The following is a 13,598-nucleotide window of genomic DNA, read 5'->3' on the forward strand; positions in this document are numbered from 1 at the left end:
AAGACTCAAAAATGTTTATCCCATTTTCTTTAATTCCAAAGTGATGTCTTTAAATGTCTCATTTTGTTAGTCCAAATCCCTAAAATATTCGCTTTGAAACAATATGGACAGAAAGACTCAGGAAATGTCCATATTCAAGAGGCTGAAAACAGTATGAAAATTTACTTTAACAATTAATCACTTTTTGTACCTTTGTTAATAATTCCATTTAATGACTCTTAACAAGGGACTGTTCTTTACTTAACAGAGGACATGGATGGCTGGGGTGTGACTATTTATAACCCTTCCTGAAGCTGCAGATATTTTCTTTGAGCCTCCCCGAGTGGCGTGGGGAAAATGCATGACCCTCCCTCCACCATAAATTAGTTGTTGGATTTCTAAAACTTGACCTGTGATATCTGAAAGTTAAAAGCTGGAGATGAAATCCTGGTTTGGTTTTTCACCCTTGTTGCATGCTGGTTAGTTAGTATAAATGATTTACTTGTAGCAAAATTTTAAATGAGACATGTAAAACAGTGATTCTTATCAAATGCCACTATTTGTAATCTTGAGATGTTAAGTTCATTCTTGACATTTAGACTTTATTTTGACTTAAATCATGACATTTCAACTTTATTCTTGAAATTTTAAGTTTATTCTCGACATTTCGACTTTAATCGTCAGATGTCAAGTTAATTTTTTAAAATTTAATCTTGATGTTTCAAGTTCAGTCTCGACATTCCAACTTAATTCTCAAAGTACTGGCTTTAATTTTCAAAATTTCAGCTTTAATCTCAAAATGTCAAGTTCATTTTTGGTATTTCGACTTTTTTTCTTAAAATTTCTACATTACTCTTGAGATGTCATGTTAATTTTCAACATTTTGACTTTAATCTTGATGTTTCCAATTTAATCCTGACATTTCAACTTAATTCTCAACATTTTGGCTTTATTTTTGGCATTTCAGCTTTAATCTTGAAGTGTCAAATTCATTCTTGACATTTCAACTAAATCTTGACAATTCAACTTTTTTTATCAAAATGCAAAAAAAAACCAAAAAACTTCATCCTCAGGTTTTTTTTTCTTGTGCCTTTTATATATCTTTTTTTATTTTAATTTTTTAAAGACAGGTAAAGCAAAGTGATTCTGATTAAATATCACTATTTTACGCTCAGCTTTGTTTATGTTTGTCTGGTTATTCCTACACAGTATGTTCAAGGACCATCAGAAATTTACAAATCCAACAGTGCATTTCTGTTTTTACAGTTGTTTTTTGCTAAACACAAAATACAACCATTTACATTTGTATTCCTTCCTCTAACCCAAAATTAAAGACAGAAGTCCCCCACCACCTCCCCTCAAATAAGTAACGAACAGTCCCTAACAAATACTTTAAAGGTGAAAAGTCGGTGGATAAAGTATTTGCTTGTTATGTGACAAAAAAGACTGAATACTTAATCACATTTGTTCACCATTGCTTATATTTGTATTCATAAGGTGACACAAACAAGCAGGATAATGTATATTGCAAAGTTCATCGGTTGATTTGTGATCAGGCTCCTGTGAGGTCACTCTGTTGTGGGGTCCTCGCTCGGCAGCGCTTCCTGGTCCACGTATGAGAAGATCACCAATATCCTCTTTGACATATAATGACATTTGGCCGTGTTTATTTAAACGGTTTTTCTCGTTCATGCCCACAAGTGAAACCCCGGCGGTAGCCAGCTGACCTGAGACATTTTGAGACTTGGACGTCGCTTCAAACGGTGCGTGTGAACCTTTGCTTTAGCAGCCAGCTAGCCTGTTAGCTTTAGCAGTGATGGAGTTATCCTGGAGCAACTGTGTTTACTTTGTGATAACGTAAGCTCAGCTGATGACGACCCCTGTAATTGTTCCTTTATGTGTATGAATCTGTACTTATAGCAATACAGTGTCATTATTATAACTAGCTAGCTGCTTTGACTCTGTTGAGTTACTGAGCTAGCATGCTAGCTGTGCAGATATTGTGTTGTCACTGGGGAGTTTGAGTCCTGAGTCTAGTCTCTCAGGCTGCTTATAAAAGACTGGATCCTTCCTAACTTTAGATATGGCTTTAATATAATCTTTACTTTAACTATCTATCAGTTGATGATGTCATGTTTATTAAAAATGGATAGCTCGTGCTCCAGTGTGGTGTGAATGCACCTACTGTAAGTGCCGTTTTACAAAAGCCTTTGCCTAATGAATGTCATAATGTCAAATTAGATGCACAATAATTACCTAAATCAGGATAATGCATGACGCAGATTGGAAAATGGCCTATTATAAGGCCCAGGCACAGTCAATAGATGCTGTTTTAACAATATAAATGGTTATTTCACACCAGTCAGAGTAATTCACATGCTCCCTGATGCTCCAGATATTTGTGTTAAAGGCAAAAAATGTTCATAAACACATTGTTGATGGGGATGTCCAAGGCTACAGTCATTATGAATGTAAACTGTTAAATGTCGAGCCTGTGTAACTGGTAATAAGTTCAGTATATTACGAGATTTACAGTGTACTGCACATTTATTTACCCAGAAACAATGTTGTTACTTTGCAGCAATTATGACTCATTGACTTTATAAGAGCATACCTTAAATAGCAGCTGAGAGCCAAGTTGTCTTTGCAGGAACGCCCTGATCACACTGAAGCTGCCTCATTCAACCACAGTATGATGTGTTGGGCACTGAGCAGCTCTTCTTGAGTAGCTAGGGGTTAATGGCCTTGCATTAGGGCACCATGGTGGTTTTGAGGGAGGGGCAAGTGCTACCTGTGCCCAGATTTACCCTGTTGGTCTGAGGATCAAAGTGGTGACATCCTGGTCACCTCTCTGACTTTTCAGCCATCTCTGCCCTTCGTTTTTTGAAGGAGTGGGCTGGAGGGGATGCTGTTAGCTATTGGAATTATTTTGAAAGTCACACTATCAAATTATTTTGAAATTACCCTCTGCTACATTATGCTTTCAGAGGATAAATGATTCCTATGGATCCTCCAAATTAGGGCTGCTCTATATGCAAAAAATAAATCATTTTGCAATTATTTTGACAGAAACCTAAAAAATATAAATCTATTAATGATGAGAATTTTGCTGGAGTCTGTACCAAACAAGTAAGATCCCTTGCTTCAAGAATATGCTTTGTAGGCCCAGTCCTCTGTACTGTAGCAACATAATGCATCATTTATCATCATTTTACCTTTACCAATAAATTACAGCACCTGCATTTTGATATTGCTCTTGGCCATATTGTAATTTCAATAATATTTCCATTTAATGCGCAGCCCTACTTAAACTCCTTAAAAGTTTCTGAATTTGAGGAAGAAAATCAAGGTCTCTCGAAGTTTTTAAAATTAAGATAAGCAAGCATAAGTCAATGAAAGTGAAAGAAAAAAGATTTTTGTTATCAATCTTAGTAAATAGGCTACGTTGTGCTGTGTGCATGTGTGTCCCCTGCAGCTGCGTCATTGTTTCACACGCCACCTGCCTCCACCTACACAGCACAATTGAGAAGTGTTGACACATTCAAGCCTCTCTCTTTGTATTTATTGACTGTGAGCATCTGTAAAGCCTGCTAGTTCTCATTAGAAAACATCTCAGTGTTTAAACAGTAATTAACTTTGATCTGTTTCTCCAACTATGCAGTAATGGGTCCTTGAATTTGATGTTTAAGAAGGCATGGAAACCCTGGTGTTAAGGCTTGTGTAATATGTTTAAACTTAAATAAGAATATTATTTGTCAACTCAACCTAAGCGTGTTGGAACCTGTCAGTAATAAAGCCATCTTCAAATTGTGCTCTTACGTTTCTGCCATCAGGACCCAAAATGTCTTGGTTTGCTGACTTGGCTGGGAAAGCTGAAGACTTCCTGAATAAAGTGGACCAGGGAGCTGCCACCGCCCTGACCAAAAAACAGGAGAGAACAACCTCCTTTTCGTCACCTTTTGAAGTAGAATCAACTGCCAAACCTGAATACAACACTGCAGGGTACAAGGCCCATGCAGCTGGGACTCATCATGCCTATGCACCCTCTGATGATGCACAGAGCTACATCTCTGCAGCAGCTGGCAACATCAAGAGATCCAGTGCAACCCTGCTGGCCGGCACTGCCAACATTCCCAGTACCTCCTCCGGTTCTGGCAGCAGCGCTCCCAACTCTGCCAAGGTGTCATCTGGCTTTGTGAGGCCCAAAAAGAGCGAGCAGAATGTAGACGATGACTTGCTCTTTGACTTTCTGAACAGCTCGGAGCCTCCAGTCAGCAATAGGAGGGATTCGAGAAGAGAGCTTGTGAAAGTGGCAGTTCCGGTTACTGAGGCCCAAAACCCAACACCTCCTCCTTCCTCGATTCCTCATACCATCCCATCGGCCCCTTCGACGCCCCCCTCAACCCGGGGTGTATCCAGGGCCTCAAGCATGAGCTCACTGTCTGCTCACAGCCTCAAAACATCAGAGGAGAGCTCTGCAAAAGAACCAAGCCAAGGTACGATTATTAAGACCACACATATTACAGTTGTAAGTTTCTGGATGAAAGAAAGAATCCCTAGAGAAATAGACAATTTTGTTAAAGAGGAGGATCCGTTTTGTTTAACCAGAAACAGCCCTGCAAAAGCTATCATCAAACCCACTCCATTTAAATAAACAGTTATTTTAGCCTGAATAGAGCCAGCATGTTTTCACATCTAACTGGGTGAAATAATGTTTTATTTTTTTCTTGTATTTTTGGTTCCGTTAACTTTGATGATTTACGATGATAAAATTACTGTTTATCTAAATGGAGTCTGTTGTGTTTGGTAGTAGCGATTTTGGGGTTGTTTCTGGCTAAACAAAAATGATCTTACTCTTTATCAAAAAGGTCTGTCTTGTGGGGATCCTTTCCATAATGCTGTCAAACAAGCAGAATAACAATCGGAGCCTGTCAGTAGCAAACAGATACTTTAAGTGTATGTAAATAGCAGGTGTGAAAATGCCCTGAATGGTTACATTGCAGCATGTTCGCAGCTGCCGGCTGCAGTGCCCTTGCTTAATACAAAATCAATTGTCTCAGTCACTTAAGACACATAATCATGGGAAAATAGGGTCCAGGCTGAAAGATACTAAACTTATCCCTCAAATTAAAGTTTAGAGTTTTCTGTATATTGACTGTTTGTCTTTCCTGTTTAAAATGTGAAAGTATTTCATATGACAACATAGCTAAAATGCCTAAGGTGCCCAAAATGATCAGGGATGCATGATATTGGAATTTTTGCCGATATGCGGATACGCCGATACCTAACAACTCATTTGACCGATAACCGATACTGATATATCAATATATCCACTTTTCCCCCACCTAATTTTAGTGATCGTCAAGTCTCTTCTGTAGTGGAATTAACGTCATATTATACATGCATACTCTTATCATGATGGCCCACCAACAGATGGAGACATGAAATAGAATACTTTTTAATATACAGTACAGGCCAAAAGTTTGGACACACCTTCTCATTCAATGCGTTTTCTTTATTGTCATGACTATTTACATTGTAGATTCTCACTGAAGGCATCAAAACTATGAATGAACACATGTGGAGTTATGTACTTAACAAAAAAAGGTGAAATAACTGAAAACATGTTTTATATTCTAGTTTCTTCAAAATAGCCACCCTTTGCTCTGATTACTGCTTTGCACACTCTTGGCATTCTCTCCATGAGCTTCAAGAGGTAGTCACCTGAAATGGTTTCCACTTCACAGGTGTGCCTTATCAGGGTTAATTAGTGGAATTTCTTGCTTTATCAGTGGGGTTGGGACCATCAGTTGTGTTGTGCCGAAGTCAGGTTAATACACAGCCGACAGCCCTATTGGACAACTGTTAAAATTCATATTATGGCAAGAACCAATCAGCTAACTAAAGAAAAACGAGTGGCCATCATTACTTTAAGAAATGAAGGTCAGTCAGTCCGGAAAATTGCAAAAACTTTAAATGTGTCCCCAAGTGGAGTCGCAAAAACCATCAAGCACTACAACCAAACTGGCACACATGAGGACCGACCCAGGAAAGGAAGACCAAGAGTCACCTCTGCTTCTGAGGATAAGTTCATCCGAGTCACCAGCCTCAGAAATGGCCAGTTAACAGCAGCTCAGATCAGAGACCAGATGAATGCCACACAGAGTTCTAGCAGCAGACCCATCTCTAGAACAACTGTTAAGAGGAGACTGCGCCAATCAGGCCTTCATGGTCAAATAGCTGCTAGGAAACCACTGCTAAGGAGAGGCAACAAGCAGAAGAGATTTGTTTGGGCCAAGAAACACAAGGAATGGACATTAGACCAGTGGAAATCTGTGCTTTGGTCTGATGAGTCCAAATTTGAGATCTTTGGTTCCAACCGCCGTGTCTTTGTGAGACGCAGAAAAGGTGAACGGATGGATTCCACATGCCTGGTTCCCACTGTGAAGCATGGAGGAGGAGGTGTGATGGTGTGGGGGTGTTTTGCTGGTGACACTGTTGGGGATTTATTCAAAATTGAAGGCACACTGAACCAGCATGGCTACCACAGCATCCTGCAGCGACATGCCATCCCATCCGGTTTGCTTTTAGTTGGACGATCATTTATTTTTCAACAGGACAATGACCCCAAACACACCTCCAGGCTGTGTAAGGGCTATTTGACCAAGAAGGAGAGTGATGGAGTGCTGCGGCAGATGACCTGGCCTCCACAGTCACCGGACCTGAACCCAATCCAGATGGTTTGGGGTGAGCTGGACCGCAGAGTGAAGGCAAAGGGGCCAACAAGTGCTAAACACCTCTGGGAACTCCTTCAAGACTGTTGGAAAACCATTTCAGGTGACTACCTCTTGAAGCTCATGGAGAGAATGCCAAGAGTGTGCAAAGCAGTAATCAGAGCAAAGGGTGGCTATTTTGAAGAAACTAGAATATAAAACATGTTTTCAGTTATTTCACCTTTTTTTGTTAAGTACATAACTCCACGTGTTCATTCATAGTTTTGATGCCTTCAGTGAGAATCTACAATGTAAATAGTCATGACAATAAAGAAAACGCATTGAATGAGAAGGTGTGTCCAAACTTTTGGCCTGTACTGTATGTAATATTCATTCATCATGCAAAATAAGAAAAAGCATGTTGACCAATACTGATAGTTCATTTTAAAGCCGATATTGGCCGATACTGATGCGGCCGATATTATCGTGCATCCCTAAGAATGATAGTAATAATCAGTCAATCAGGATTTTACTGAAGTACAGCAAGTAAGTGAAAATGCAAAGTACTTTATTGTGATATTAATATCAAAAGATGATATTTTGATAGGTTATCAAGCTTTTATTCTGTTATTACTATTACATGTTATTGTCCACCTGTAGATGGACAGCTGTGCAACAAATAAGAGTTCCCAAAGGCAGCCAGCTTTATATTGCCTTATTTAAATAAATTGTATGTCCAGTTCATATTGGAATGATCATTTAGCGTGTTCTTTTTTCGCCACCACAGACACACCTGAGAGTTCAGACTCAGGCTTGGCTGTCCCTCAAGAGTCCATCAGGCAGGAGCTTCCTCCTCCTCCTGCTGCTCCTCCCACAGAGGAGCCGCAGAGCCAGATCCTGTCCAGCCTGCGTCTGGAGAATCAGCTGCTGCGCAGTGAGGTGGCCTCCCTCAACCAGGAGATGGCTTCAGTCATCCAGAGGGCAAAAGACTTACAAGATGGTAAGAGACGAGACCAAACAGGAGGAAAGATGGCCTGCATGTCTGCCCCTCTCCCTCTGTATTAACTAAGTGGTTTTCTGCTCATGTAGAATTGAACCAGTCTCGCATGCGTGCAGACAAATGGAACTCTGAGCAGTCTCAGACTAACCGGATGGTACGGGAACTTCGGTCAAAGGTTGATGACCTAACAGAAGCCCTCTCAGCCAAAGACGGTCAACTTGCAGTCCTAAAAATCAGACTCGATGAAGCTGATCAGATGTTGAAGTCTCGCAATGCTGCATTAGAGGAGGCACAGAAGGAACAGTCAAGGTACTCTCTCACAACCACCTTTTAGAGATCAGATTCAGCTTATTATGAATTTGTTTATTATTTTCCTTGTCTGTTTTTTCTAGAATTATGCAGGACCACACAGAAGGAAGCAGCCTGCACTCCAAAGCTCTTGAAACGATACAGGAGAGGCTGCGAGAGGCTGAACTGGGCCTCAGGAGGGAACAGGACAGCTACCGGCAGATGCAGGTGCACATGATAACCATTCACCTTCCTTTATATATGACATCTAAGTCCAAACTGAACACATGCAGATGATAAGACGTCTTAACTCTGTGTCCTTGTGTAGAGTGAGTACGCTGGCCGCTTGTCCAAAGTGGAGGCTGAGAGGCAGACCCTCGCAGAGACGGTGACCGCAGCAGAGCGGCGAGCTGCAGAGGAGAAGCTTAAGGTCGACGACGTCCAACAGCAACTGAAAAGTGCCAAAGCTGCAGCTGAGTCTGCCAAACAGGAGTTACAAGACTACAAGCACAAAGCTTCACGCATCCTACAAGTAAGACTCGTTTATGATTGCCTTTGTGATTCTGTTTTTTGATAATAGGCTTTCTTGATAAGCTCACACTGTTGCTGATAATGTTTTTAATGGTCTAGTCCAAAGAGAAGCTGATCAGCAGTCTGAAGGAGGGGTCTGGTCTGGAGACTGTGGACGGCAGCGGGGCCGTGGCTCTGGAGCTGGAGGACCTGCGTCACGAGAAGGAGCTGCAAAAGGAGGACATCCAAAAACTGCAGGGGCAAGTGCACACGCTTCGAATAGAGATACAGGTGAGATGCTTTAAACAGCAGAAAATATAGAATAGAGGAAGTGAAAATTCGGAGTGCACATATATCTGTGTGATGTGAGGCGCTGTGTACCTCCCTCACAAACAAATGCTTTCTGAGTAACTTTGATTTGAGAGTGTTGTTTGAATACGGCAGCGACATTTATGATCTGCAGCTGCGATGTTGACTCAGCTGTACAAGTGAGATATGTTTTAACTGGCAGGATCTGGAGAATCAGGCTCTGACAGAGGCGGAGACATGGCGGGAGCAGCAGCAGCATCTGGAGGAGCAACTGGCCTTACAGAACAGAGCTAAGCAGGAGGTGGAGGCTGAGGTCGAGCGCTACAAACAGGTATAAACTGTCACAGATATATTTGTCCTGAAACTACACTTGTAGTGTTTGCATGTCTGATCAGTCTCTTAATTTATGTGGGATGTTTGTTGTGTTTTTCTTGAAACACAGGAGCTGCAGTATCTAGAGGAAGAGCAACATCGAGCTAAAAGCACCCTGCAGAGCAGAATCAAGGACAGAGAAGACGAAATCCAGAAACTCAGGAACCAGGTCAGTCCCTTCACAGCGCCCTCCTCTGCGGTCACCGCTTCTTGGTCAATATCTGCTGTGTGACAGGAACAAGCATGTTAAATTTAGCCATTTGTCATACAGTATTGATTGTGTTCTCTTCCAGTTGACCAACAAGACCCTCAGCAGCAGCAGCCAAACAGAGCTGGAGAATCGTCTCCACCAACTGACGGAGACGCTGATCCAGAAGCAGACGATGCTGGAGGCTTTGGGCACAGAGAAAAGCTCCCTGGTCTTCCAGCTGGAGCGTCTGGAGCAGCAGCTGAAGAACACTCAGGGAGGACAGAGCGGAGGGCCGACCATCAACATGAGCGGTCTGGAGGGACCAGGTAGGAGGGGCTTAGATGAAGGTCAAAGGGTTTTGTTCTTTAAACACAGGTGATTGTTAAAGATCAGTGATACAGATTTTGCCTTTCAACACCAACTTGTTCATATTCTCAATACTTTTATGAGGCTGAGGCAAACAAGATAAACCATCAAGCAAGGTAGTTGGAGCTGACATTTCAACATGGAGAACATATTTGATAAGAACAAATGAAGATTTACTCAAGAAATTCAGTTTTGTAATCAGTCTTTTGCAGAAGTCTTGTTTACCGCAGCAACAATTGCTGATTCACCGTGTTGGTACAGTTGATCCAGTTTATTTCTGCCAAATTGTTTCATTTCTGTTTTTCTATTTTAGGAGTAACTTTTGTGTTGTGTTCATGCCGGGCACGAATAGAACAATTTGCGTGAGTGAATTACATGTAAAGTCAGTGTAAAGACGGGATTAGATGTGAATTCCTGCCTGGTGGCGAGAGGGGCGCAGTGGACACGATGCAAATGAAGTAGTGTGAATTAAGCAAATTGCGCAATTACGCTCATACGCTTTTTCAACTTCAGCAACCAATTCACGCCACGATAGCCAATCAGCACTCAGATCCTCTGGGGACGCATGACACAGATGACCTACTGATGAAGTTCATTCATTGATTCAGTGATTTCACACATGTATGACGCATGTATGAAGCGAGTCAAGACAAAATATTTTAGCATTTAAACTCATGCAAGTGTGTTTGGTGTGAACACAACATTAATATCCTGGTCTGCTTAATATAGATGCAAAAATGATGGAATATAACAGCACATAAATTTAAATTGTAACATTGCTATTTTTCAACCTGGACCCTGTTTTCCCATGTTTGGAGTCAACAATTTTTGAATTGAAATTGAATTTTGAATTAGTCCAGTATTGAATAAGAGCGCTGCAGCTGGCAGCCGTGAAACAGGCTGCAGTGTAACCACTTGGGCCATGTTCACACTGTAAATGTATGTCCACTAAAGGTGTTTGTTTTTGCCAGTGACAGGCTCAGATTGTTATTCTAAGTGTCTGATTTTGGAAAGGATCCCTACAGAGATAGACCTCTTTGTTAAAGAGTAAGATCTTTTTTCAGCCCTGAAATTGCCATCCCAATTCCACCAGACTCCATTTCAATAAACAGCAATTTTAGTGTGTATAGAGTCAGCGTATTTCCACATCTAACTGAGTGAATTTAAGGTTTATTTCAACCAAACCAAAGATGGTGATTGTTTAAACAGTGGAAAGATGAACCAGGATGGTTTTTGTGAGATTTATTTTGTTTGTCAACTTTTAAAAGAAGTGTGTTTTACAATGATAAAACTACTGTTTATTTAAATGTAGTCTGGCGTGTTTGGCCATGGTTATTTCAGGGCTGTTTCTGGTTAGAAAATGGATCTTACTCTTTAATTAAAAGGTCTATCTCTGTAGGGATCCTTCCTATAAGTTGTCAGATATTTCAAATAACAATCTGAGCCTGTCAGTGACAAAACAAGCACTTTTAGTGGATGTAAATAACGTTGCACGTTGCCCATTATTGTTACATTGCAGCCTGTTTCGCTGCTGCCAGCTGCAGCAGTCTCATGTACTGCTGAACCAAATTCAAAAAATGTCGTCTCCATCAGTTACTTAGACACAAAAACATTGATAAATAGAGTCCAGGCCGGAAAATACAGAAGTTTCCCTTTAAAACTGGATGTATCCCTTTTTGTTTTATTATCAGACTCAGTAGTTGATCAGATTTTATTCTGAGTCCACCGTTAACTTCTTAATGACCTTGTTTTCTGCGTTTTGAATTTCCAGGGGCACGACAAAGAAACGCACCAGTACTTTTCAGTGATCAGGAGAGCCCGGGAATGTACGGCAAAGTACGCAAGGCAGCCAGTACCATCGACCGTTTCAGGTAACATTTTCCTCACCGTTACTGTTCTGTAATGACACTGTGTCTGTGTGTCTGATGATGTGTGAGATATCATCCTCAGTGATAAATGGAAAATTGTTATTTCAGCATCAGACTGGGCATCTTCTTGAGGCGCTACCCTATTGCCAGAGTTTTTGTTATCCTGTACATGGTGAGTGTCTGAAAGTGTGTCACATTTTACCTTTTCAATGAACTGTTATTGATACAAACAGTTAACAACACTCTGGCTTCTTTTTACAGGCGGCACTGCACCTGTGGGTCATGATTGTACTCTTGACTTACACACCAGAAATGCACCGTGAGCATCCTGATGGAAAGCTCGGATGTTAAAAGATGTTTGTTCTATGGCCTTCAGTGTAAGGATGGGCCAAGCTGCTGACACATGGGCTCTGGGTCCTGATTCTCCTTGTTTTGCACAGAAATGCTATGAAATAAAAGACATTTCCTCTGATTTATTCTTTATTTTTTACAGCTGCAGGTTGGTAACTGAGCTCAGTTGAGTTTTAAAGTAATGACAGAGTGATATATTGTATTTGTCTGCTGAAAGGACGTTAAATCAAACTGATCTCACGTATGTTTCTTCTCATCTGCTTTCAGACCTCTGGTCTCTTGAGAGATTGTATTTAACACTATGTAAAAAAAGAATCTTTTAATAAATGAGTTAGAAGAAACAACACAGCCTGTCACTGTTTCTGATTATCTGAGCAACGAAACAACATTAAGGGGAACTTAAAAGGTTTTACACACAGTCAGTTCACCAGTCATGAAATGTACGACTGGAGCATGTGAATACAGTCGTATAATATCTTCTGTGGCTCTGGAGGAGCTGTGAGGAGTCTCAATGTGGGTTTGGAGACCACACCTTTGTAAGCATGTGTTACAAACGAGGGAGTTTGAAAGATGTGGCCACTGACCTGGCACAGAGGCTCTTTGTATAGTTGTTATAGATATATGAAAATCTATTCACAAATGTTACAGCTCTTAATAAAATACACTGAAGCCTAAATATAACATTTGGGTTCAATGTGGTTTATTTATTAAATATTCTTTTCATAACTTACTCAAGTTTAATTCAAGGCTGTACCCATGGAGTTGGGCAGGGGGACCTGATCTGCCTGGGGTACTGGTGTATAAATCAAATACATTCCTGGGTGAAAGTAGAATTCCACCTTGGAGGATAATGAAATGTTATTTTAATAGCCTTTTTGTTCTTGGAATTAAATATGTGAAAGCACAGGATGGATAATACATAATTCAAGATCAGGCAGATGAGGATTTACGTTTATTGTGGATTAATATGTGTCTGTATGAAGATCAAAGTCAGGTCTGCTATGAATTCTTAGGAATTGTGACTGAATTATAATTCTGTGTCCGTCTTAAATTTTCTTAAAATTATGACACTTTTTGTTTTAAGTGCTCAATGTTAAAGTGACAAGATGAGTTGTTTTCTTTGTTGTGTTTTGTGTATGTATGTGTGTGTACCTCAAGAAGAAAAGACAATGCCGATGCTGATTTTATTTTACTTTATTTTATTATCATTTAATATATATATATATATATATATATATATATATATATATATATATATATATATATATAGGCTATTTTAATATGATATATTTTAATGCTAAAGCAGTAATCAGTTCTGATATAAATGGTCCAAGAGGCCATATATGTACAGTACAGGCCAAAAGTTTGGACACACCTTCTCATTCAATGCGTTTTCTTTATTTTCATGACTATTTACATTGTAGATTCTCACTGAAGGCATCAAAACTATGAATGAACACATGTGGAGTTATGTACTTAACAAAAAAAGGTGAAATAACTGAAAACATGTTTTATATTCTAGTTTCTTCAAAATAGCCACCCTTTGCTCTGATTACTGCTTTGCACACTCTTGGCATTCTCTCCATGAGCTTCAAGAGGTAGTCACCTGAAATGGTTTCCACTTCACAGGTGTGCCTTATCAGGGTTAATTA

General features: G+C 40.3%; 1 protein-coding gene across 1 annotated transcript; it reads left to right on the forward strand.

The window, feature by feature from the left end:
- Window positions 1–1,572: 1,572 nt before the first annotated feature.
- Window positions 1,573–12,067, forward strand: golga5 (golgin A5). Its single transcript, XM_033643502.2, has 13 exons — window positions 1,573–1,742; window positions 3,813–4,475; window positions 7,480–7,692; window positions 7,782–8,001; window positions 8,085–8,208; window positions 8,309–8,512; window positions 8,611–8,781; window positions 9,002–9,130; window positions 9,242–9,340; window positions 9,465–9,687; window positions 11,499–11,598; window positions 11,704–11,767; window positions 11,857–12,067. The coding sequence occupies exons 2-13, from the start codon at window positions 3,821–3,823 to the stop codon at window positions 11,944–11,946; spliced, it is 2,292 nt and encodes a 763-aa protein (XP_033499393.1). The 5' UTR covers window positions 1,573–1,742; window positions 3,813–3,820; the 3' UTR covers window positions 11,947–12,067.
- The last annotated feature ends 1,531 nt before the right edge of the window (window positions 12,068–13,598 follow it).

This window comes from Epinephelus lanceolatus, chromosome 15 (genome assembly GCF_041903045.1).
Source record: "Epinephelus lanceolatus isolate andai-2023 chromosome 15, ASM4190304v1, whole genome shotgun sequence".
Lineage (NCBI taxonomy): Eukaryota > Metazoa > Chordata > Actinopteri > Perciformes > Serranidae > Epinephelus > Epinephelus lanceolatus.